At 51.4% G+C, this 24,209-nt stretch overlaps 5 protein-coding genes across 5 annotated transcripts; 3 read left to right on the top strand and 2 right to left on the bottom strand.

Moving 5' to 3' along the window:
* Positions 1–1,053: 1,053 nt before the first annotated feature.
* Positions 1,054–2,540, top strand: N7532_003831 (forkhead box transcription factor; the record flags this gene model as incomplete). The annotated part of the gene is made up of 2 exons (XM_056616325.1): positions 1,054–1,911; positions 1,992–2,540. The coding sequence occupies 2 exons, from the start codon at positions 1,054–1,056 to the stop codon at positions 2,538–2,540; spliced, it is 1,407 nt and encodes a 468-aa protein (XP_056476682.1).
* Positions 2,541–8,016: 5,476 nt separating this feature from the next.
* On the bottom strand, positions 8,017–8,857 carry N7532_003830 (60S ribosomal protein eL34; the record flags this gene model as incomplete). Its single annotated transcript, XM_056616324.1, has 4 exons — positions 8,764–8,857; positions 8,685–8,698; positions 8,428–8,551; positions 8,017–8,205 (listed from the first exon to the last, which is right to left on the bottom strand). Exons 1-4 carry the CDS (start codon positions 8,785–8,787, stop codon positions 8,017–8,019), a joined length of 351 nt encoding a protein of 116 aa, XP_056476681.1. The 5' UTR covers positions 8,788–8,857.
* Positions 8,858–9,195: 338 nt separating this feature from the next.
* prp8 (U4/U6-U5 snRNP complex subunit PRP8) lies at positions 9,196–16,316 on the top strand (the record flags this gene model as incomplete). The annotated part of the gene is made up of 2 exons (XM_056616323.1): positions 9,196–13,779; positions 13,851–16,316. 2 exons carry the CDS (start codon positions 9,196–9,198, stop codon positions 16,314–16,316), a joined length of 7,050 nt encoding a protein of 2,349 aa, XP_056476680.1.
* Positions 16,317–20,083: 3,767 nt separating this feature from the next.
* cox5b (cytochrome c oxidase subunit IV) lies at positions 20,084–21,402 on the top strand (the record flags this gene model as incomplete). Its single annotated transcript, XM_056616322.1, has 6 exons — positions 20,084–20,177; positions 20,336–20,395; positions 20,629–20,787; positions 20,901–21,001; positions 21,064–21,154; positions 21,215–21,402. The coding sequence occupies 6 exons, from the start codon at positions 20,084–20,086 to the stop codon at positions 21,400–21,402; spliced, it is 693 nt and encodes a 230-aa protein (XP_056476679.1).
* Positions 21,403–21,888: 486 nt separating this feature from the next.
* On the bottom strand, positions 21,889–23,716 carry N7532_003827 (purine-cytosine permease family protein; the record flags this gene model as incomplete). Its single annotated transcript, XM_056616321.1, has 5 exons — positions 21,889–21,972; positions 22,031–22,736; positions 22,802–22,988; positions 23,044–23,194; positions 23,249–23,716. 5 exons carry the CDS (start codon positions 23,714–23,716, stop codon positions 21,889–21,891), a joined length of 1,596 nt encoding a protein of 531 aa, XP_056476678.1.
* Positions 23,717–24,209: the final 493 nt, after the last annotated feature.

The following is a 24,209-nucleotide window of genomic DNA, read 5'->3' as shown; positions in this document are numbered from 1 at the left end:
CTGCGTTCTAGTGGTGCTAGTAGTTTTTCTGTTTCTCTTCAGGTGTCCACCGCATGGGAGGCGACTCAGCATGCTGCATGGATGAACAGGTGGCTACCCCCGAAAGTAACAGTACTAGAGCACTTCGATCCCGTCATGGCGTGCAGAGAGGCTTTGGTGTTTTATTTCAGGAAAAAAAGAAAAAGAAGAATTTTTATTTTCATTTTTTTCGGAACGGCGGACGTTGAACGTCTAGTGTCGTGGTGACACCACGCCAGCCTGCAGCTTGCAGGCCTTCATGACTTCCGGCTGGTTAGAAGCATGCCAACCAAGAAGAAACGCCCGCGTTGCCAGCCAGGACAGAAATTCAGACAGGAGACTTTTCCAGAACCACCCGTTGCTATTTTCCAGAAGGCGTGCGCTCGGGCATAAAGCCGTTGCAGGAGCAATGGCGAGAAGACTGCAGGTGTCCGTCAGCAGAGGATCATCCCCTAGGACCATCCACCTCGCCCTTTCTAGGGCTGTTGTACCAGATCGAGCCGCCTGGGCCGTCTGTGAGATTATTGGCCAACGCCTATGCTATGGGGTACTGTTGCACAGGTTGGCGACTTGGGCATCTTCAAGGCGATACTAGTACTCCGATGGCGCTAGGCTGCGGACACGACCCCGGCTGTTCGCCTCGCCTCGCTCTCTGTATTTAACGGTACAGCCAGTGGCCCACACCTTGTTTGCTAGGATACAATGCAGGATCCTAAGGCTATTTGCAGCTAAAGGAGCATGTGCCTCATTTGTCGGCGGGAGAAAAATAATTATTATCTGAGAGAGCGCAAAGTGTACAGCTCCAATTCAGTCTTGAATGGCGACGCCGAGCAATGACGGTCACCCTGGTTACTTCTATACTGGATCCTGCCTCGTTCCTCTTTCCACCCCGAGACTCTCGCCCCTCAACTTGTTTCTCCTTCGAAACAAGTGCATGCTTAAGCTTCTCACTTGATTCAAACTCCTTCCCCACGCATCGAACCATCAGAGCGGCATTCATCCAGTATGGATTCGTTTTCACCATACCCCGTCAACATGGCTCAGATCCCAACTGACCAGCGGGAGCACGAGCAACACCCCTCGGTACAAAAGAGGACCCAATTTTCCTCCGGCTCTGAGGCCATTCTGAACACAAATCTCAGTGGCCCCCAGCCTTACTACCCTGGTTCCCAGGTCGAGAAGTGGCCGGCTTACACACAAGCCCCAGCCCCAGGATCCATGATCCCCCCTCAACAGCCTGGCTATAGCAATCCGTGGGGCGCCACAGTGTTTGAGACCTATGATCCCACTGCATCGCGCTTGCCCCGGTATCCAGGGCCTGAAAACGCCTACTTCTCCTCCTTCCGCCCGGCTCATCCTTCGCACCAAAACCCTATGATTGCCACCCCATCAAACATGAACCCCAACTTGAACGCCCGATCATATAGGCACCCAGATCAGGATAATACCTTAGACTGGAATACTCAGCCTGTGTCTTCATCCTCTTTCTTTGTACCGGATTCCTATTGGCTTCACCCGGGGCACTTGGAAGCTACCGAAAGCAAGATACAAGCTATTTCCATGCGCGCTACTCCATCGCCACCTCTTTCGGTTTCTCCCCATCAGTCACCATCACAATCTCTTGACAGTACTAGCCCCGCCCCCACAACTACCACCAACGCAATGGGAGATGGGAACTCACCACCAACGAGCCTTGGAGATCACAGCGAAGAAGAGCACACTGCTGACCCGCCATACTCCGCTTTGATCTATGAAGCCCTGAAGGATGCCGAGGATAGGAAGCTCACGCTAAAAGAAATCTATCAATGGTTTGAGGAGCACACGAATAAAAGTCGAGATCCAAGCTCCAAGGGCTGGCAGAACAGCATTCGCCACAACCTGTCGATGAACCAGGTACGTACCGCCGTGCTCTTTGCATACTACATCTCTAGGTGTTTCCTTATAGGAGAAATGAGTTAACAATGCTGCATCAGGGATTTGAGGCCATAAAAGGCGAAAGCATCCACGGAAAGAAACCAAACAATTTCTGGCGCCTCACAGACGAAGCTTTTGAGAACGGCATTCAATCTACGACACGATACCGCAGGGCAACCAACAAAGGCAAGATGACCATTCCAGATTCCGCGATCCGCGACCGTCGACGCTCAGAGTCGAAAGGTGGGTGGCCGATGAAACAAGTGGCGAAGACCCGCCTGAATGCCCAGGAGGACCAGCGCAGGGAGCAGTACGTTGACAGAAAACCAACGTTACGGCCACAAGACCCGTCCACGCAGCCTCACCAGCAGCCTCACCAACAGCCAATGCGGAGCCCATTCATGCCTTCCCCGAAAATCTTCGGAATATCGTCGTTTGATCGGAGCTCAGAGCCGGCCTCATCTGCTCTGCCAAGAAGCAGCACATCCCAATTTTACGAGGCGATCGGCTGCACCAGTCCTCCGCCTGGCAGCAATGGTGTGTTCTGCGTGGCGCCGGGGTGGACCGTCGACGAGCTAAATGACTGGCAGCGTCCAATGTCCAGCTAGATTATTGGTACAGCCTGCACCAGGGGCCCAGTCACGGAATGGTCATCAGCTCCAAAGCAAGCTCCGGTCCTCGGCTTGTGCAGGGTTGAGAGAAAGGCGGGGGTTGCCAAAATAGGGGGCGATGGCGAGAAGACTTGCTCATCTGACATGCATGTTTTGAATCCCTTTTTCTTTTTCTTTACTTTCTCTTCTTCTCTTCAGTGGCTGTTTATTTTCTTTTTATTTTCCTGTCTGTTTTTTCGGTGTCTCAATGTTTTGTCGTCCTGGCCTCTCTGACCAAGTTTGAGCTGGCTCTTGAATAAACTAAAGAGGCATGGTGCATGTACTTGTGCATTTTCCATTTGCATCGGTTTTTCCGGGTGTTCAAGAGAGGTGGGCAACATTTGACGAGCATTCTGCTGGTGCTTTTTTATTTCTGTTCGTTGCTTTTTTCCCTCGTGCTTTTGGTTTCTGGGTGTCATTTTTTCGCCTCGATTTATTGAATTGGCCGTTGGGCTTTAGATCGTTTCCATCCTGAGTGCAGTTCAAGTGTATCATATCAGCAGCTATTCCCTGCTCATCACAAAGAGAGCAAAAAAAAAAAGGCCAGGTCCCATCTTTTACTGATCCGTACTCCGTACCATGTCGATCCATCCGTCATGTCCACGCTAAGCTTTGGATCCCCATTCCCACGCTACTGTGCCCAAACACTATTTACGGCTGATTTTTCCCCTTCTCCAGCGTGCTCACCATTGGGCATAATTGCCACGACTCTCCGTGATCGATGGCCCTTGCCTTGCAGATCACCCATTTGCCGGTTCGGAAGGGATTTTCATATGCAGATAGAGGTTGCTAATGCCGACCTCCTCGCCACTGCCTATGCTGTGTATACAGCACGAAATGCATGCATCTGCAAGACGATACTGTGTACGACCAGGAACGTTATCCAACCAGCATGCGAGGAAATGGGCCTTGAGTGACCTCTTCAGAAGACACAGGGTTCTCTTCGTGGCTCGACCCCCGTCTTTCGCCGGGTGCGTCATGCCGACTATGCCTCCCAGATTAGCCGCCCCCAAGGCGTCCTTTCTTTCATCCCTTCGATGTAGGTCTCCCTCTAGTCACTCTAGCTGCAGCCTGCCTTCGCTCCGGGGTGACGCGGACACGCTTGGCACTGCAAGTCCTTGATAACTACTGAATCACACTCACCAACCGAATCTATTGACCCCACCGGCACTCTCGATCTCCCCAGCCTCGTGAGAAACTCGGGAAATAGGAAGAACCCCTGCCACCCACCGCGGGCCAGATCACAAGCGGGGGCGATCTGCGCCTCCCCATTCGCGACAATGCAGGTTCAGGCTATCGGGGAAGTCATTAGTGTCATACTTGGCTCGTGTGATCGAGACCGACAACTCGCAAGGAAAGACCCCCGGGGTTGTGGGGCAGCATATCCTCCTCTCCTGGATACGAGAGGCTTATTTGCAAGGACGCTGATTGATCAATGCTCTTAGGACGAAGAAATTAGAGAAATGGTCGTCCCTACAGTCCCTACTGCTGCAGCTCGGGCCGATCCGCACTCTCTCTTCGCTCTCGCTCCTACCGCCGTCTGTCTCCCCTTTTTCTATTATCATCTTTGGTGCCATCCCCTTTGCACTTGCATAACTTCGTATATCCACTTTGCAACGGGCTATCTCCGCGGAGGGGTGCGGGAAGCGTTTCTGTACGCCGCTATACGTGACACCTGCAGTGCCGTTCGCAAGACACCCGAGTGCGGCGATTTGCACCTACCGTGGGCCGTGCCATGACCTCGAATCTGTCAGACTAAACCCAGGTCACTTGCAGACCCCCGATTAATCTACTCCAAACATGTATAATGGACCCTTCACCACGTTATCACCCTTGCGAGTGGTATTCCCGGGTTCTGTGGTACCAGCATGATCTCCAGCATGACGTTCGAGAGATGTCATAGATTCGCATGATGTGGCCCTCATGAAGGATCGACTTCGAAGATCATCTGCGACTGGCCCCATAGATTGTCTGCTCGTGCATGCTGTGAACGGATATGTACTCTAGTGCGTTGTCGCCACAGGATATTGGTCGGAACAACCACTCGGAACCTGATTTCTACAAACCTAGCTTGGAACCGAGATGGCCAGTGCCAACTCTACAGTACAGCTTTTTCACCGAATCCTCGTGCATCCATTCCGATTCTACCGAAACCAAACTAGATTTATGCTACGCGAGAGCCAGTCAAAACATTCTGCGAGGCGTTGACAGATCGAGGGTCCCATCTCGTCGGGCCACCACCGAAACCCTTTTTTGGGGATTCCTAGCTCGCGTGCTAATCTTGCAGCCAGCGTTCGGCAGCCTGTCAGACTGACGTGCCGCACCTTTTTTTTCATTTATTTTTCTTCTTTTTTCCCTTTCTGTTTTTCAACTCGGGATCTGGGTGTCTGGAATGCCGGTCCTAAGTTACCACATTAGGGCTTCGATAGTTTTGTGGCCCCGTCACAACTTAAACCCTATCACATTCAAGCGGATCGCCACCCGACCGTTTTCTGATCTATCAACTGCTCGACCCGAGAAAAGAAACAGACGGGATGAACCTTTTTTGTTTGGAGTTCCTCAATTTTGATCTATGAAACTGGATACCTTGAAAATGCCTCATCCCGGTCCACGAGTCAGCCCCTGGGGTTTTCTCGAGGTACTATGTAGCTTTTACGAACAGGGATTCCCGTTAAAAAAAGCATCATCGCGATCGTATCTAAGCGAAGATGTCTATTCAATCCATGTAAATTGGAGCCTCTGCTTGTGTTCTTGTGCCTTGCTGCTGTATCTTTACTGCCCTTCAATGCTATGTGCGAGCTGGCACAAGCCCTCTCTTCTAGCACAATAGAATGGACGAGCTGGTTCAAAGGTTGTCGAATATAGATTTATACAATCTTATGGTCACATGTTCGTTAAGCGCTAATGTTGAGGCGGACTAGGCTAAAATGAGATTGAGCAACGCAGGATCGCAGACTTTTGACCGCTTCTTGGCATGGTTCGTGTGGAATAAATCCCTTTGCCGTCTGGCCCGTGTCGCCCCGCTGGCATGACAGCTTGGACGGGTGGACGGATGGACGGATGGTGGGGAGACGAATAAAATGGAAGGAGGAAAAAAGCTGTTGGGTGAAGATTGAGGGCCCAATGAGGCCCTCTGGCGATCTAAACCGGCAATCTTATAGTGGGATCGCTATTAGCCTAGTAGCCGAGGGGTGCAGGGTGGCGGACGATCCGGAGATTCATCGGTTGCCACGTATGTATCCCTGTAGGTAGTAGTACACAGTGGCCTACATATGCACCTAGGCAGGTAAACAAGTTCCCAAGGATTATCAATATACTAGTACATGCAGTTGCAGTGTGCACTAGTAGAATTACGGAAGGAGTTGAGTCAGGTCTCAGTACTTCTGCGCCAAGTATAACCTGTTGGCACCAAAGAGAAATTAGTGACCGGGTAGCACAAGGAGGGGATAGAAGGCTCTTGTTCCCTTGTGTCATACATACATACATACATACATACATACATACATGGACAATGTGGTTCTTCGAAGCAGGTCATTATCTCGTCGTGTGTGTCAGTGCTTCGGAGGCCGGAGAGCAGGAGATCCTCTACCATATCGCCTTAAACTGCACATTAAACATAGCCGACGTGCGTTTAGCCCATAGTAGCTTTAAATGACATATGGTAGACCGGACCACCCTTATTATTTATGATTTGGTTATATTTTTACCCGGTGCTACGCGGCGGATATGTGATCTTCTGTGGGCCCTGCAGCATCTTTTAGACTTTGACAGCTGTACGTAAGAGTTACTCAAATAAAGTACCGACGCAGGGAAGACACTATTTCCTAAAAGAGCGGTCGCTTTATCGAACCTCAAGTTTGCTTTGTGGAGGTCGATGATTCATAAATGCTTGCTTCATCTTTTTTTTTTTTTTTAAGGGTGCAAGCTTCTGTTTTGATTTATTGTTGGGACTTACTGTGATATCTACGAGTCATGGTTAGTGTATTACTGTCAGCCATTTGTGTCTTACACGGCGTTCACAGCCCACAATATACATATCCACTTGAATGCGAGAATCAAAAACTCTGCTTCAAAAGTACGCAATACTAGCCGAATTTGAACAAAATCGCGAGGCTGGCGCCAGCCGATGTTTCCCGGTGAGATTTTCAGATCCGATCTGCTCAATTCCTGGATACCGTCAACCCTCTGCGGCAGATCCCTGCGGCCACCCCGCGAAGGGATTGTGTCCAGAACCGATGGGCATGGAAGTTTGGCCCCGTGGTACTTTGACAGACCCTCCATATAGAAATCGGGACATCCAATAAAGCTCTGACAGTTGTGATGCAACCGAAATCTATCCAAGGCATCCAGGGTTTCAAGCCACCGATATCTTATGACAGCGATGCCGCGATTGCAGAAGGTAGCCGTTTCAGAGGTCAAGATCAACGAAGCCTGGGAAAGAAGCGGTCACGGTGTCAGGGGTATCATCAATGTACATGAAAGCTTCCGCATGATGTAGCCCCTATTCGCAACCAGCGTATAACGCTAACTGTCAGCGTGGCTGGCCGAGATTCCAATATACCAGTGTCTATCGGAAATCGGGTCCCGGCCAACAGGATTCATAGTATCACCCGCCCTGGTCAATAGCACGTTGAAATATATGCTATGGTTACCTCTTCTGCCCAGCGTCATTCACACGCATCGCCCGGGTGTCGCGAGTCGATCTGCAGGGCCATCTGGCAACAAACCACTACTACTGCTGTGCTGGCTGGCCCTCCACCAAGCCTTGAGACAAGGATATTGTCAACCCCGCGTCGCAAAGGGGATTGTTGAGTATCATTGTGCTTTTTGAAGCCCTTGGCGATTGACTGAATGTCATCAGAGATGGCGGAGAGCTGGGTCTAGACTTCAAGCCGGGATAAAGAGCATGTCTCTTGATGCATACGAGAATGGGCATTGAACTGCGGTGAGATAGCGAGATTTTGGGGGTCTAAGGGTCTCAGTGATTTACACATCGACAGTCAATTGACCTCCGACTACCGACGCTCCATACTTCGTCACAGCCTTTCCCGCTGAATCGAGGCATTGAAGAACTACAAACACCGATCCCTGAATCTCCGTGCCCTCTGCAAACCGGCTGTAAAATCCGAGAACGGCTAGAACCAGAATATCACTTGTGGACGGAATGGCCTGGGTTGTGGGACGGCGTAGGTAGTGCTCCAATGCGAGATGCACTTGCACAATTCCAGGACAATTCGGAGACATTTCATAGAATTCTCTCGTGAAGATAGAATAAATTGGGGTTTCATTTGTCTAGTCACGATCCAGATTATGAATTCATGCTAGCGGTTCCTGTTCATCATTTTTTTTAGACTCTAAAAGAAACCGTTCCCATCACTTTTCCGTAACGTTCGCTCTCCAAAAAGACCAACACCGACGAAAGACAAGACATTGCTTAGCGCTTGCCAGCCTTCTCCTGGGACTCCTTGAGGACCTTCTTAACGATCTTCTGCTCCTCAATCAGGAAAGCACGGACGATGCGGTCCTTGACGCAGCCAGCGCAGCGCGAGCCACCGTAGGCGCGGCTGACGTTCTTCTTGGGGCGGGAGACCTGAGCATACTCGCGGGGGCGGAGGGCGGGAACCTGTAGGAGACGAAAACGATCAGTCACCGGGATATTTGGCGAAACAAAGGCGACGGAGTTGCGGAATAGTGCGGATATCGTGCCGGGTGTCGTTGGTTCACGAGTTGCAAGCCGATGCCATCCAAAGAGATTTTTCTTTGCCCTTCACTCGCTCCCCGCCACGATCGTCGTTCCGCACACAAAACCACACATCGTCCAAAAAATCAGTCGAGGAGTACTCACACCAGGGAGCTTGATGCCACAGTCACCGCACTTGGGAGCAGTACCCTTCTTCTTCAGGTGAAGGTACCGGAGCTCACCACCGGGGGTCTTGATGATGCGAACCTTGTTGGACCGCGTGTTGTACCTGTCGAGGGGAACATCCGTCAATATGTCGTCCAATATTCACCCGTGGCAATCAATCTTGATAATTTCCAATATCGACTCGAACGTAGAGAAGCCATTGTGGGAGGAAGGGATTTTTGGGGGGAAGAACGTACGGGTTCCGGCGGCGCTGTGGGAAAAAAAATCGAGTCAGTACTTTGCAAGTGAAAATCAATAGTATGAAGTTGAACTCACGTATTGGAGTCTGTTGTTCGCCATTTTGTCGTGCTTGAGCCTCTGCGATGGTCAAGAGCGGCGTTGTCGTCGTCGGGTTGTGAACGGTAAAATGTCGAGGCGGATGGGTTTGTGTGGGTTTCGCTCTAGCGCAGATTTGGCGAGACCGCGCTAGGCCCAATCAGGGTTAGCGCGACCAGGCGGCCGCCACCTCAAAGTTCTCGGCGACAGGAGCTGGAACTTTGCGTCCGTAGAGGTCCCCGACTGTTGGTCTTCTGTTCCATCGTCGCTCGGCCTGAATCACCATCTCAATACCTGCGAACTGGCCTGCTGCTACCCTTGCGTCAACAATCGCGTCCCCTGTCGATGATCTTCGACGTGATCTGGACGCGACTTTGAGAACAACTCACACCTAGGGAGGGTGGGCGACCTGCCCCATCAACAACCACCGATATGGCCTCTGTGCCTCCTCCCCCTCCTCCCCCTCCGGGATGGGGTGATGCTCCCTCATCCATGCCGAAGGCCCCGCCGCCCCCGGGCTATCAATCGACGGCCGACTCCCACGTTGCGAAGTTCGCGCAGAAGAAGCAAGAATGGTTGCGCACCCAGCGCAACCGCTTCGGCGAGAAGCGGAAGGGTGGCTTCGTCGAGACACAGAAAGCGGACATGCCGCCTGAGCATTTGCGAAAGATCGTGAAGGATATTGGCGACGTCTCGCAAAGAAAATTCACCAACGAAAAGCGCAGCTACCTAGGCGCGCTGAAGTTCATGCCCCATGCAGTTTTCAAGCTTCTCGAGAACATGCCCATGCCCTGGGAATCAGCCAGGGAAGTGAAAGTCCTGTACCACGTCAACGGATGCCTGACCATTGTCAACGAAATCCCGCGTGTCATCGAGCCGGTTTTCCACGCCCAATGGGCAACGATGTGGATGGCCATGCGTCGAGAGAAGAGTGATCGCCGCCACTTCAAGCGCATGCGCTTCCCCCCATTTGATGACGAAGAACCGCCTCTTTCATGGTCCGAGAATATTGAGGATGTTGAGCCTCTGGAGCCGATCCAGATGGAACTTGACGAGGAGGAAGACGAGGCAGTCTACGAATGGTTTTACGATCACCAACCTCTTCTTGATACGACTCACGTCAATGGACCGAGCTACAAGTCCTGGAATTTGTCACTTCCCCAGATGGCGACCCTTCACCGACTGAGCCACCAGTTGTTGAATGACGTGGTCGACGAAAACAAATGCCACTTGTTCGACCTCAACAGCTTCTTCACTGCCAAGGCGCTCAATGTTTCCATCCCCGGTGGCCCTCGTTTTGAGCCTCTGTACAAGGATATTGACCCCAACGACGAGGATTTCAGCGAATTCAACGCCATCGACCGCATCATCTTCCGTAACCCGGTTCGAACCGAATACCGCGTTACCTTCCCCCACTTGTACAATACTCTACCACGGAGCGTGAAGCTTGGCTGGTACTCTCACCCCACGATGGCCTACACTCGCAGCGAGGATCCGAACCTACCCGCTTTTTACTTCGATCCTGCCCTTAGCCCGATTTCCTCCCGCTCCGTTGCTCCGAAGAACATTACTGTTAGCCATGAGGATGAGATATTTGGCATGGACGACGAAGATGATTTTGAACTTCCTGGAGAGGTCGAGCCATTCTTCGCCGATGAGGATCTTGAAACCGACGACACAGCATCTGCGATCGTACTTTGGTGGGCCCCTCATCCCTTCGATAAGCGATCTGGAAAGATGGTTCGCGCTCAGGATGTCCCTCTGGTGAAGCAATGGTATCTGGAGCACTGCCCGGAGGGTCAGCCTGTCAAGGTCCGCGTTTCATATCAAAAACTGCTGAAGACCTACGTGCTCAACGAGTTGCACAAGAAAACGCCCAAGGCCCAGAACAAGCAGAAATTGACGAAGACCCTAAAGACGACTAAGTTCTTCCAGCAGACAACAATCGACTGGGTCGAGGCAGGCTTGCAAGTCTGTCGCCAGGGGTTCAATATGCTGAATTTGCTCATTCACCGCAAGAACTTGACCTACCTGCATCTTGATTACAACTTCAACTTGAAGCCCGTGAAGACCTTGACAACCAAGGAGCGAAAGAAGTCTCGCTTCGGAAATGCTTTCCACTTGATGAGAGAAATTCTTCGACTCACTAAGTTGATTGTTGATGCTCAGGTTCAGTACCGTCTCGGCAACATCGACGGTTTCCAGCTCGCCGACGGTATCCTGTATGCATTCAACCACGTTGGTCAGCTGACCGGTATGTACCGATACAAGTACAAGCTCATGCATCAGATCCGCTCTTGCAAGGATCTGAAGCATCTGATCTACTACCGGTTCAACTCAGGTCCTGTCGGCAAAGGTCCGGGTTGCGGTTTCTGGGCCCCTGCCTGGCGAGTCTGGCTTTTCTTCATGCGCGGTATTATTCCTCTTCTTGAGAGGTGGCTCGGAAACCTGCTTTCTCGTCAGTTTGAGGGTCGTCACAGCAAGGGCGTTGCGAAAACCGTTACTAAGCAGCGCGTGGAGTCTCATTTCGATCTGGAACTGCGTGCCTCGGTCATGGCCGACCTCATGGACATGATGCCTGAGGGTATTAAGCAGAACAAGGTTAACATTGTTTTGCAGCATCTGTCCGAGGCCTGGAGATGCTGGAAGAGTAACATTCCTTGGAAGGTCCCCGGTCTACCTGCACCCATCGAGAATATTATTCTTCGTTATGTCAAGAGCAAGGCGGACTGGTGGATTTCTGTCGCCCATTACAACCGAGAGAGAATTCGTCGCGGAGCTACCGTTGACAAGACAGTTGCCAAGAAGAACTTAGGTCGACTGACCCGTCTTTGGCTTAAGTCGGAACAAGAGCGTCAGCACAACTATCTTAAGGATGGTCCTTACGTCACGTCGGAAGAGGCCGTGGCAATCTACACCACAATGGTCCACTGGCTGGAGTCCCGCAAGTTCTCGCCAATTCCTTTCCCCAGTGTGTCGTACAAGCACGATACCAAGATCCTCATTCTTGCCCTGGAGCGACTTCGTGAATCCTACTCTGTCAAAGGTAGACTGAATCAGAGTCAGCGCGAAGAACTTGCTCTTATCGAGCAAGCCTATGACTCTCCGGGAACGACCTTGGCCCGTATCAAACGATTCCTGCTCACTCAGCGAGCTTTCAAGGAAGTTGGAATCGACATGAACGATAACTACAACAACATCAACCCCGTGTACGACATTGAACCAATTGAAAAGATCACGGATGCCTACTTGGACCAGTATCTCTGGTATCAAGCGGAGCAACGTCACCTCTTCCCGGCCTGGATCAAGCCTTCCGACTCCGAAGTCCCGCCGCTCTTGACCTACAAATGGACCCAAGGAATCAACAACTTGTCTAACGTTTGGGAAACTTCTGAAGGGGAGACCAATGTCATGATTGAGACAGAGCTTTCAAAGGTCTACGAGAAGATTGATCTTACCCTGCTGAACCGAATGCTTCGACTCATCATGGACCACAACTTGGCGGATTACATTACCGCGAAGAACAATGTACAGCTCAGCTACAAGGATATGAACCACACGAACAGCTACGGGCTGATCCGAGGTCTTCAGTTCTCTGGCTTTGTGTTCCAGTACTACGGTATGATGATCGATTTACTGCTTCTCGGTTTGCAGCGAGCAAGTGAAATGGCCGGACCGCCCCAGAGTCCCAACGACTTCTTGCAGTTCCGGGACCGGGCCACTGAGACTCGACACCCCATCCGTCTTTATACCCGCTATGTCGATAAGATCTGGGTCTTCTTCCGGTTTGATGCCGACCAGTCTCGTGACTTGATCCAGCGATTCTTAACTCAGAATCCTGATCCCAACTTCTCCAATGTTGTCAACTACAGCAATAAGAGGTGCTGGCCTCGCGACTGTCGTATGCGCTTGATGCGCCATGATGTCAATCTCGGACGTGCTGTTTTTTGGGATTTGAAGAACCGCCTTCCCCGGTCTATCACGACAATTGATTGGGATGACACCTTTGCAAGTGTGTACAGCAAGGACAACCCCAACTTGCTCTTTTCCATGAACGGTTTCGAGGTTCGGATTCTGCCTAAGTGCCGCAACCAGAATGAGGAGTTCAATGTGAAGGACAGTGTTTGGTCTTTGGTGGACAACTCTACCAAGGAACGCACTGCACACGCCTTCCTCCAGGTGACAGAGGAGGATATTCAGAAGTTTAATAATCGCATCCGGCAAATTCTCATGTCCTCTGGATCGACAACATTCACCAAGATTGCCAATAAGTGGAACACAGCGCTCATTGCTCTCTTCACCTACTACCGTGAAGCAGCAGTCTCTACTGTGAATCTGCTTGACACCATCGTCAAGTGCGAGACGAAGATTCAGACTCGTGTCAAGATCGGCTTGAACTCGAAGATGCCTTCCCGTTTCCCTCCTGCCGTTTTCTATACCCCCAAGGAACTTGGTGGCCTTGGTATGATTTCGGGATCCCACATTCTTATCCCTACCAGTGACAAACGCTGGTCAAAGCAGACTGACACCGGAATTACCCATTTCCGTGCCGGTATGTCGCATGACGAAGAAACCTTGATCCCGAACATCTTCCGGTACATCGTTCCTTGGGAGTCCGAGTTCATCGATTCTCAGCGTGTATGGATGGAATATTCTCAGAAGCGCATGGAAGCTCAACAGCAGAACCGACGACTGACTCTCGAAGATCTCGAGGACAGCTGGGATCGTGGTCTTCCGCGTATCAACACCCTCTTCCAGAAGGATCGAAGCACTCTCAGCTTTGACAAAGGCTTCCGCCTTCGTGCGGAGTTTAAGCAGTACCAACTGATGAAGAGCAATCCTTTCTGGTGGACCAGCCAGCGCCATGATGGTAAACTATGGAATCTCAATGCATACCGCACAGACGTTATCCAAGCACTGGGTGGTGTGGAGACTATTCTGGAGCACACCTTATTCAAAGCAACTGCATTCCCATCCTGGGAAGGCTTGTTCTGGGAGCGAGCGAGTGGTTTCGAGGTAGGTCCTAATTCCAAGATTCGCGACTTCCATTTTGATACTAACTTAGGCGAATCAAGGAATCGATGAAGTTTAAGAAACTCACCAACGCCCAACGTTCCGGTCTCAACCAAATTCCCAATCGTCGATTCACCCTTTGGTGGTCGCCAACCATCAACCGTGCCAATGTCTACGTTGGTTTCCAAGTCCAGTTGGATCTGACGGGTATTTTCTTGCATGGTAAGATTCCGACTCTCAAGATCTCGCTCATCCAGATCTTCCGTGCCCACTTGTGGCAGAAGATCCACGAATCTGTGGTCATGGACTTGTGTCAGGTGTTTGATCAGGAGCTGGAGCAGCTTGGCATCGAAGCTGTGCAAAAAGAGACGATTCACCCGCGTAAATCGTACAAGATGAACAGCTCTTGTGCGGATATCCTGCTCTTCGCCACTAATAAGTGGAATGTCACTCGCCCCTCCTTGCTGTTCGACACTAAGGACGCCTACGATCCCACGACCACGAACAAGTTTTGGATTGACGTGCAGCTGAGATATGGTGACTACGACTCTCACGACATTGAACGCTATGTCCGTGCTAAGTACCTGGACTACACTACCGATAGCATGAGCATCTACCCTTCGGCAACTGGTTTGATGATTGGCATTGATTTGGCTTACAACTTGTACTCATCTTACGGCCAGTACTTCCCTGGTTTGAAGATCTTGATTCAGCAGGCCATGGCTAAGATCATGAAGGCCAATCCTGCCTTGTACGTTTTGCGTGAACGCATCCGCAAGGGTCTGCAGCTGTATGCGTCGGAGAGCAACCAGGAGTTCCTGAACTCCCAGAATTATTCAGAGCTCTTCAGTCCTCAGATCCAGCTTTTCATCGACGACACCAACGTCTACCGTGTCACGATCCACAAAACATTTGAGGGTAACCTGACGACGAAGCCCATCAACGGTGCCATCTTCATCTTCAACCCTCGCACCGGACAATTGTTCTTGAAGATTATTCACACGAGCGTCTGGGCTGGACAGAAACGACTGGGTCAGTTGGCCAAGTGGAAGACAGCAGAAGAAGTTGCGGCTCTTATTCGCTCTCTGCCTGTGGAAGAACAGCCGAAGCAGCTGATTGTCACCCGAAAGGGTCTTCTGGATCCTCTCGAGGTTCACCTGCTCGATTTCCCCAATATCTCGATCCGTGCCTCTGAGCTTCAGCTACCATTCCAGGCTGCTATGAAGGTCGAGAAGCTGGCAGACATGATCCTCCGCGCCACTGAGCCGCAGATGGTTCTCTTCAACTTGTATGATGAGTGGCTGAAGTCCATCTCTCCCTACACCGCCTTTTCGCGCCTGGTCTTGATTCTGCGTGCCCTGCATGTCAACATTGACAAGGCGAAGATCATTCTTCGACCTGACAAGAGTGTCATCACCCAAGAGCACCACATCTGGCCGACTCTAGCCGATGAGGATTGGATCAAGGTTGAGGTGCAGTTGCGTGATTTGATTCTTAATGACTACGGCAAGAAGAATAATGTCAATGTCCAAAGTCTCACGAGCAGTGAGGTACGAGACATCATTCTGGGTATGGAGATCAGTGCGCCATCGCTGCAGCGCCAGCAGGCCGCAGAGATCGAAAAGCAACAGGAAGAGGCGAAGCAGCTTACCGCTGTGACCACCAAGACTCAGAACGTGCGAGGTGAAGACATCATTGTCACGACTACCTCGCAATATGAGCAGCAATCCTTCGCGTCCAAGACCGAGTGGCGCACTCGCGCTATCGCAACTTCCAACTTGCGCACCCGGTCGAACAACATCTACGTGTCATCGGATGACATTCTCGACGACAAATTCACCTATGTCATGCCCAAGAACATTCTCAAGCGTTTCATCACCATTGCCGATCTTCGTGTCCAGGTGAGCGGTTACATCTACGGTCGCTCGCCGAAAGACAACGCTCAGGTCAAGGAGATCTGCACCATTGTGATGGTTCCGCAGGTTGGAAACACTCGCGATGTCCAACTTCCCCATGAGTTGCCCCAGCATGACTATCTCAAAAGCCTCGAGCCGCTGGGTGTCATCCACACCGTCTCAGGAAATGAGCCACACTACCTGTCGGCGGCAGATGTCACACAGCACGCCCGTCTCATGAACGCGCACTCCTCTTGGGACCAGAAGACTGTCACCATGACCGTCTCGTTCACTCCTGGATCAGTGTCACTTTCCGCCTGGGGTCTTACCCCCGAGGGATACAAATGGGGCGCTGAAAACAAGGATATGACTTCGGATCAACCTCAGGGCTTCTCGACTAGCATGGGTCGGAAATGTCAGCTGCTTCTCAGTGACCGAGTCCGCGGCTATTTCCTTGTTCCCGAGGACAACTTGTGGAACTACAGCTTCATGGGTAGCTCCTTCGGAGGCGTCGAGAAGAGACCCATCTACGTGAAGATCGATACCCCGCTTCGTTTCTACGATGACCAGCATCGCCCCCTGCACTTCCAGAACTTTGCTGAGTTGGAAGACATCTGGGTTGATCGCACGGATACTTTCGAGTAAGAAATCTTTGTTGGGCGTTTTGATCTCAGGGGGCATTTATGGTTCCAATTTCTTCACGTGGCTTTTTTCTTTCAAGGCGCATGTATTCTTATCCTGTACCTTTTATTATTTTCTATATCACAGCAATCACTATCTGTATTAAGCGAGGCTAGAATAACCCCTTTGGCGCCTCTGAATGCCAACAATATTATGTTATTATATTCATTTTTGTAATGCGAATGACTCGTCAAGTAGTATACTTAAGTAGTAAGCCAACTTGACCTCCTAGGTCACCGGCTGCGCAATACCGAGGGCGGGTAAAAAGGCCATTGGCTGTCAGAAGCTACCACTGTTGTGACTGCTTGCCACGTAGCTCCGTACCAAGTACAATATTGCTTGCACCCTCGGAACCCACCCGCCATATGTGAACTGTTATGATCACCGAGGGCACTAGCGAGGCAGGGCGAGGAAAGACTTCATTTCAATATTGACTGTCTAAGGTACTTGGGACAGACGGCAATCGTCCCCTTCCCGCCATGTGGTCTTCTGATTGAATGCACTAACTATACGAGGGGCATGCAGTCAGCATTAGAATGCACGATTAACCCCCCGCCACCCGGCACAGCGGTTCTTTCCCCTTTCATCGCGTTACAAGGAGGGTTCCATCGCCTCCGAAGATTGCGCGACCATGACGGCGCGATTGTGGCCTCAGGGGAGAAGTTCAGGTCACCGGCCTTGCGCCACACTTTGGCCGGAGGCCCGAACTCCACGCCCTACACCTCTCTGGGCAGGACTCCTGCGAGGACCAACGCTGCTTGTCACAAAAAATGGACCACGTCTCGGGAGCCAGGGGGAGGCGCAGAAGCAAAGCGTCCCTGCACACCGTCCCAATGCAGACTATCGAAATTCGCAGGGATTTCGGCGTCCAAGTCCAGGCGGGGGCACAATAACTTCTCTGGCGTGCTAGGGGACAGCCCGTCTGCAGCTAACACTCCTCCTTGGGCATCCTTCGCCCTCCTCGTGCTGGGTTCCCCACCTAACCCACATGCCTCAAAGGACAAGAAGAAATGGCATGACCAGGATAGGTTGCCAGCGTCCGGTCACGATAGCCTGCACACGCTCGAGAAAAGCCGGTATCAACAATGCGAACTGACGCAATAAGCAATATTGGGAACTACGGTCAGGTCGCTTCCTCAATGACCCCCCGAACCTGACGAACCGTGCTGTCAAAAGCGAAAAGGCTGTGCGTCACTCCCAATCCTATAAGATCCATTGTTTACAACTCCCGTGCCAACCAGCTTCGGGTTCCCTGGAATTTCTTTGATTGATTCCTGCATGGTCTTGGCAGCGATCTGCCTGAACCACCTACCAGCTCGTGGACAAATAGTCGGCGTGGCTACCTCTTTGGCGAACCCGAGCCGAGTATCATTGGCCAAAGGACGGTTTCACTTGTTTCCCGGCTCGTCGGAGAGCTTGCAGGCTATACTATCCGTCGAATCGAACCCCTGCCGGCTGGTCCGCATGCCCCCGATGCTAGTCTGACGGGCGTTGACCGGCTCCTATCGGACGTGATTCATTCCGATCCTCGCTTCTGATGCACGTCCCCATCGCATTCATCCTGGTCTACTGTTGGGGCAGAATCTGCCTCGCCTGTTTCATGGAAGGGGTCACTATAGGTATTGGATAAAGAATCCTGCCATATAGCATCCCGATTTTAAGGGATACGAAAGCTTTAGTTGGGCGAGAAAATGTCAATCATTGGCAGAGCACACGAAACAGGGGGATGAAAAGAAAGCCGCGCGCTTTGAGGCTCCATCGATCTCAGAAGGACTTCGCGCTGTGACAATGAATTTTGCTTCTCTTCCCAATAGATGCCGGAGCAATCAACCCCTGGGGGATGCACGATCCAGCTGATTAGGAGCTTCGGCACGGGCTCCTCTCGCACCCAGGCGGCCTGCAATTCAACCCAACCCTAGATGCATATCCGGTGAAGAGACTTATAGAGACTGCCATTTCCACTGCCGTGTCCTCATTTTCCTTGTTTCAGTTGCTCCTCAAGTTGCTCCTTGTACTTCAAACCATGCGAATTCTATCCATTGGACTTCAATTTTCAACCTTCTTTGACATCTGAAGCCATCATCTCCCGCAGGTGAAGCAGTTGAGTCTACGTTGCAGTGAATGACATTGTTTGTGTGTTTTTGCTATCGCAAGGATCTTTCTGCATCGCGCTTCTTTATGTGACACACGCCGAAACATTGAGAAGTGTCCCTTGTGCCTATTCAGGGGCGAGATCTCCTCTCTTGGGCCTTTCCCTCCGCGATACAATTCGTTCATCCGCCGGGGGGTTCCTGGCGGTGCTGATGTATGTCCGAAACAGCGGCAGACTCGTATCCAGGCCATACCATTACGTCTTCCTCATCGGCTCAGCCTGATGACCAAGGCTTGAACGCCTACAATGAATCCGACTCGGATTTGCGTGACAAGCTGAGCGGAGTGGTTTATGGCGGCGATCAAATTCCCCCTATGTTCAAAGGACATCCTCCTACTACAGATTCTGGGTTACCTCACCTGATCCCTCAGACCAGCGGTGACCATGTCTCTCAGAATATCTTTTCTCCCGCAGCATCACAGCAGCTGCCTTTCCCCCCGCCGTACAGCTATGAACATTTGGATAGCCCCAGGAGTCCATTTCAACCGAGAAGTGCCAGAAATAATGGACACCTTCCACAGCAGATGCCTTCCTTTTCGTCCCTCCTTGAGGAGACAGATAGCTCCGCAGCAGGACCCAGCACCCTTATTGATCCATCGTTGCACCACCAACTTCCTACCTTGATGTATTATGATCCGGTGATGTCCCACAACACCTTTCCGAAACATCTACTTCCGAAAAGGCACCACCACAGACTTCCACGCTCCGCAAATCGAAATAAAGATGTCCTTGCAAGATACACTCGACCTCCATCCATGATCGGCAAAGTGGGAATGCCTTCCCCAATGCCGAGGCCTAAAAAACTAAAGAGCAGGTTTACGGCGGCAGATGATGCGCTATTGATACATCTGAAGGAGGACAAAAACTTGGCTTGGCTTCAAATTGAAGACTTCTTTCCAGGCCGGTCACACAACACCTTGCAAGTCCGGTACTGTCAAAGGTTGAAGACGAAGGCTGTTAACTGGACAGATGAGAAGGTCAGATATCCCATCTCGGTTGTTTTACAATGGACTTCCTCCGACCGAGAGACATTTACATTTACTAACAAACAATCCAGGTACAACGTCTGAGACGTGCTATAGACGAATATGAAGCAGACCGCTGGAGGATTATAGCCGACAAGGTTGGCAGGGGGGTTGGCCCGGAGGCGTGTCGGGAACGGGCCGCGCTTCTGGGGCAGAGTCCTCGCGAAGTGTGATTGATGTATGATTGTGAAATGCCGCGTTATCGATTGTCTTTCTTCATGCGCTAGTAGGAGCAGAAACAGGAACAGGAAAAGGAGTACGAGTAGGAGTACCGGTAACATGGATCTTTTATTGTTCATTATTGATAGTTTGTCGCTTTCATAGTTCAGTATACCCGTCCACCCGCTGCCCTAAGCCCTGAATGCCTAATCCGGTCATACCCGTAACAGCCAATCATCGCTGAGTCATCCACAATCACCGTCTTCCATTGGCTACCACATGGGCCAATAAGAAAGCACCGGGCGGAAGCGGCTTCAAACTCGCCAACCTCAGACCTCCAAACTCTCCATCCTCCCCTCTGCCTCTCCCTCCCTTCCACCACTTTCCTCGGGACAATGTTCCTTCAACGCACTGCCTCCGCCCTCGCGCGGCGCACTCCTGCTCGCGCCGTCGCTGCCGTCCGTCCATTCTCCTCGTCCATCGTCCGCAGTACGTGATCACCCCCAATGGCATGATCCGAACTCTCCCCGACCTCGGCCATATGCACCTCATCCCGGAGCTCAATTGGCTATCGGCACTTCCTATTCAGCAATGAAATCGAACTTCTCTGTGCTTCATCGCTTGCTAACGTGAATATTGTTGTACAGACAACGCGAACAAGTGGACCCCCAAAGACCAGGACAAGGTCAAGGTCAAGCCCTTCGACGGTCAGTATCCAACCCGCCATGCGACGGCCAATTGCGCGACTGTGCACCTTCATCTGATGGCGGAATCATCTAATCCATTGTTTCCTCGTAAACCGGACTATCTGACTGGGTATGATGCTGGAGACGTGGATTGTGGACACCATCCTTGTTGGGTGACGCGCGAGGTGGCCGTAGCAAACACATCCCCAGGACTTGGGACAAATCAGCTAAAATTTTCTTTTTTGGCCTCACAGACATCCACACCGAGGATGATCTCCTTCCCCCCGGTGCCAAGGAGGGTACCATTCCTACCGACTTCAACCAGGCCACCGGTCTCGAGCGTCTGGAGCTCATCGGAAAGATGCAGGGCATCGACATCTTCGATATGCGACCCCTTGATGCCTCCCGCAAGGGTTAGTGAGCTCCAATGCGTATTTGGTGGCGCGCGGGGACTGCGAATGATAAACAGTCGCGTGTCGACCTCGGAATGAGTCAATCGCTAATCGATGGTATTTTCTTTCCACAGGAACAATTGACAACCCCATCATGGTCAATGGTGCCGGTGACGAGCAGTACGCTGGTTGCACTGGTTACCCCGCCGACTCGCACCAGGTCAACTGGCTAACCGTATGTCCAATTCAGACAACCCGATTGTCAAGCTGCAACAAATCTAATACATTCACGTCCAGGTTTCTCGCGAGCGTCCCATTGAGCGCTGCAACGAGTGCGGCAACGTCGTCAAGCTGAACTACATCGGACCCGAGGAGGACCCCCACTCCCGTACGTTTCCCTTTTCTATCCCAGACGATGTGAACGCAATATACTAATCTTTTCCGGCAGACGACCACGACCACGGTCACCACCACCCCCCCTCACGAGGAGCCCAAGACTTTCGCCGACTACGTCAAGCCCGAGTACTGGTACCGGTAAATCTGCGTCGCGCAAATTGTCTCCGATACGGTACAAACGCGCTAGTTTGTCTGTCGGTATCCGTCCTATATTTGGCTTGTTTCCCGTCTCTTTTGTAGAATAGTTCTCTAAGTGGATGAAAATGAGAGTGCCGATGGGGGGTGTACTTTTGACTTTATACGTTGGTTCTTTTGGCTGTCAAAATTCATAGAAAGCCTGGCTGGGTTCTCGTTGTAGAATATTTGAGTACGTAGATTCAATAGGTGCTTGATTTGAGATCTCAAATTGCCAACGCGCGCAGTCAAAAAGGAGCCTCAGGTTCTATGACCAAATATCGACAATTTGCATTTTGATGGCCTGGCACTGTTGGTGCCCATTAACAGATGCAAAAGGGTATTTATGCAATAAACGAATAACTTTTAAAATGTGAAGCAACTTGACCAGCTTCGTTGTTGAGGTTGAAAGCAAGGTTGCATCTCGTACCACCGAGATTGAGCAAATAAGTATCGGTCATTATAACAATGGACATAGTGTTGAATATAGGCCCAAAGCAGCCAGGGTGGCCCGGGCCGGGAGCAAAAAAACACCGGCGAGTCTCTTCACTCCTAGCGGCCGATAAGGTGCAACTCCATGTATCTGAAGGGTGGGTAAACGAGTAGGGCCCATGAAAAGCCAACATAATTACCCATCTAAATCAAACGGTCAAATTAGTATAAGTTTCGAAAAGACAGCAGGGAAGCAACTTACGTCGGCACCATACTCGCCAACCAGCTTCGCAAGCGGCCCGATATACCACACTTGAGCCATGCACAGGATCGCACCAACCCATCCCACGACGAAAGCAGTGAAGGCTGCAACGCCAATGGGAAGCTTAGACGGATCTCGCCATGCATCCCAATTAAAGCCAGTCCGACGTCGGAAAATCAAAAACTCTTCAAGAATGATGGCAGTCCAGATCGCAACCCAGTATCCCATCAGAGCCAGGAAGTTGGTAAAGATCTCAGAGAGATTGCTGCGACCGACAAGTGCGCAGACGATGTAGATGATGGCGCCGATGGTGTTCCAAATTACGCGAGGTACCTTTTCGGCATAGCGGCCCAGGATCTGGAAGTCGATACCGGCGGAGTAGGTGGGCGCAACAGTATTGGCGATGAGGCCGAGGGCGATTATTACGGAGCAGAACTTGCCGAAGCCGTGGAGGGGTCCGAAGCCCTCGACAATCAGGGCTCCTTGGCCTTTGTTATAGGCGGTTGCGTACTCGGGGAAGGAGTTGATGCCGGAGGCGAGGCCGATACCGCACACAATGGCCATTGTGAAGGAGCAGATTAGGCCGGTTAGGGTGAGGGAGAAGATTGTGAGGCGGGAAGTGTGCTCTGGGTAATAGACGAAGAAGTCTGCAGCTAGAGGGGCGTAGGTGATTGCTGCGCTGAGGCAGATGGAGAAGAAGGATAGCCTGGAAGTAACATTAGTTATCCCCATGCTGTATTAATTTTGAGGTGGGATCAGGTAGAAACGTACCTGTTACCGGCCAGCGTCCGGGCATCACCCACGGAAGGAGTGGACAGGTCAAATTTCGAAGATGAGACGCCGAAAAGAATGCAGATTACAATCAGCTGGGGCAGAAAGGCAAATCGCTCATAGTAGTGAAACACTTGGATGCCGAATGTAGCCACAGCCCAGCTGATAATTGCGATGATGACAATTCCTTGGACAAGATTAGACAAATGACGTTCACCTTGACGATTCCATCTTCCACTTACCGACAGCAACGGACATGCCTCCTGGTGAGACCGCAGAAAGGATCTGACCTCCGACGACACAGTCAATCAAGCAGTATCCGATCATTTGAATCAGGTTTAGCAAGACAATGATCTTGCTGGGCCACCAGCCCATCGAGTATCTGCCGAATGCCTAGCCATTTGTAAGTACACCAATCACTAATCCTGGTACAGGTCAACAACATACCATAGTTCGAATGCCAGAAATCGGGCCCCAGGTCGCCATCCACGATGAGACCAAGGAACCGACGAAGCAGCCAAAGACAGCACATAGCGAAGCGTCGCGGAAGCTGAGTCCATAAATGGCGGGACCCAACATTCCCAGAGTAACATTATTGGCAGCGAGGTTGATGGATACCCAGAGCAAGAATGCCTGTAGGTATGATACCCATGATAGCCGTTCCATGCGCTCATCCGCCGCAACTCGCTCAATGCCCCGCGCCTCAAAATTATATTCCACGAGCTGCTGCTCAAACGACCGGACCAGAGCGCCCAGGCGTCTGCCAACGGGGTTGGTGCGAGTTTGTTCGGGAGGATAGGTGCTATCATGTTTCTTATTTTGGTCGTATTGAATGGGTTCTTCAGTCTGTTTGGTCGAATCTTCTTTCTCGTTGCGCACCACCGCTACGGTGGCGATTTCGTTTTCCGGGGCCATGCTGGTAACCGTTAGTATAACCATATAATTCCCAGAAGGCAGAGAAAGTAAATCAGAAGCGTGTATGAGGTTCTTTCGCTGGTATTAACCAGATCAAGTTCGACCGTATGATCTCAGAACGACAGTTGACATCCCGTGGGGGATGCTGTAGGCTGTCGAACACCGGTTCTCAATGCACGCGGTTACCATCAGGTGTACCTTGATCATTGAAAAGAACCCAACTACTCGTCTTCATGATAGCCGTCCCTGGGAGATAAGGCGGGATGTTTACTCGGGCATCAAGGTTTCACGAGAGGACTGTTCCACCTTCCGGATGAGTCACTATGAAGCAACGCGGCGACGTTAGCACCTTGGATTGGTAACGGGTCGGGATCCTGAATGAGGTGATAAGAGTAATTGATTCACCTAGAAGGGAAAACTCAGGCGAAGCACGGTTGCAATGAATGATTTTGCCCTAATGAAAGTCCACGACTGCGGAGAACTGTGAAATGCA

The sequence above is a fragment of the Penicillium argentinense genome (genome assembly GCF_028826775.1).
Source record: "Penicillium argentinense strain IBT 30761 chromosome Unknown utg000004l_segment0_segment0, whole genome shotgun sequence".
Taxonomy (NCBI): domain Eukaryota; kingdom Fungi; phylum Ascomycota; class Eurotiomycetes; order Eurotiales; family Aspergillaceae; genus Penicillium; species Penicillium argentinense.
This window is presented reverse-complemented; position numbering and strand designations above follow the sequence as displayed.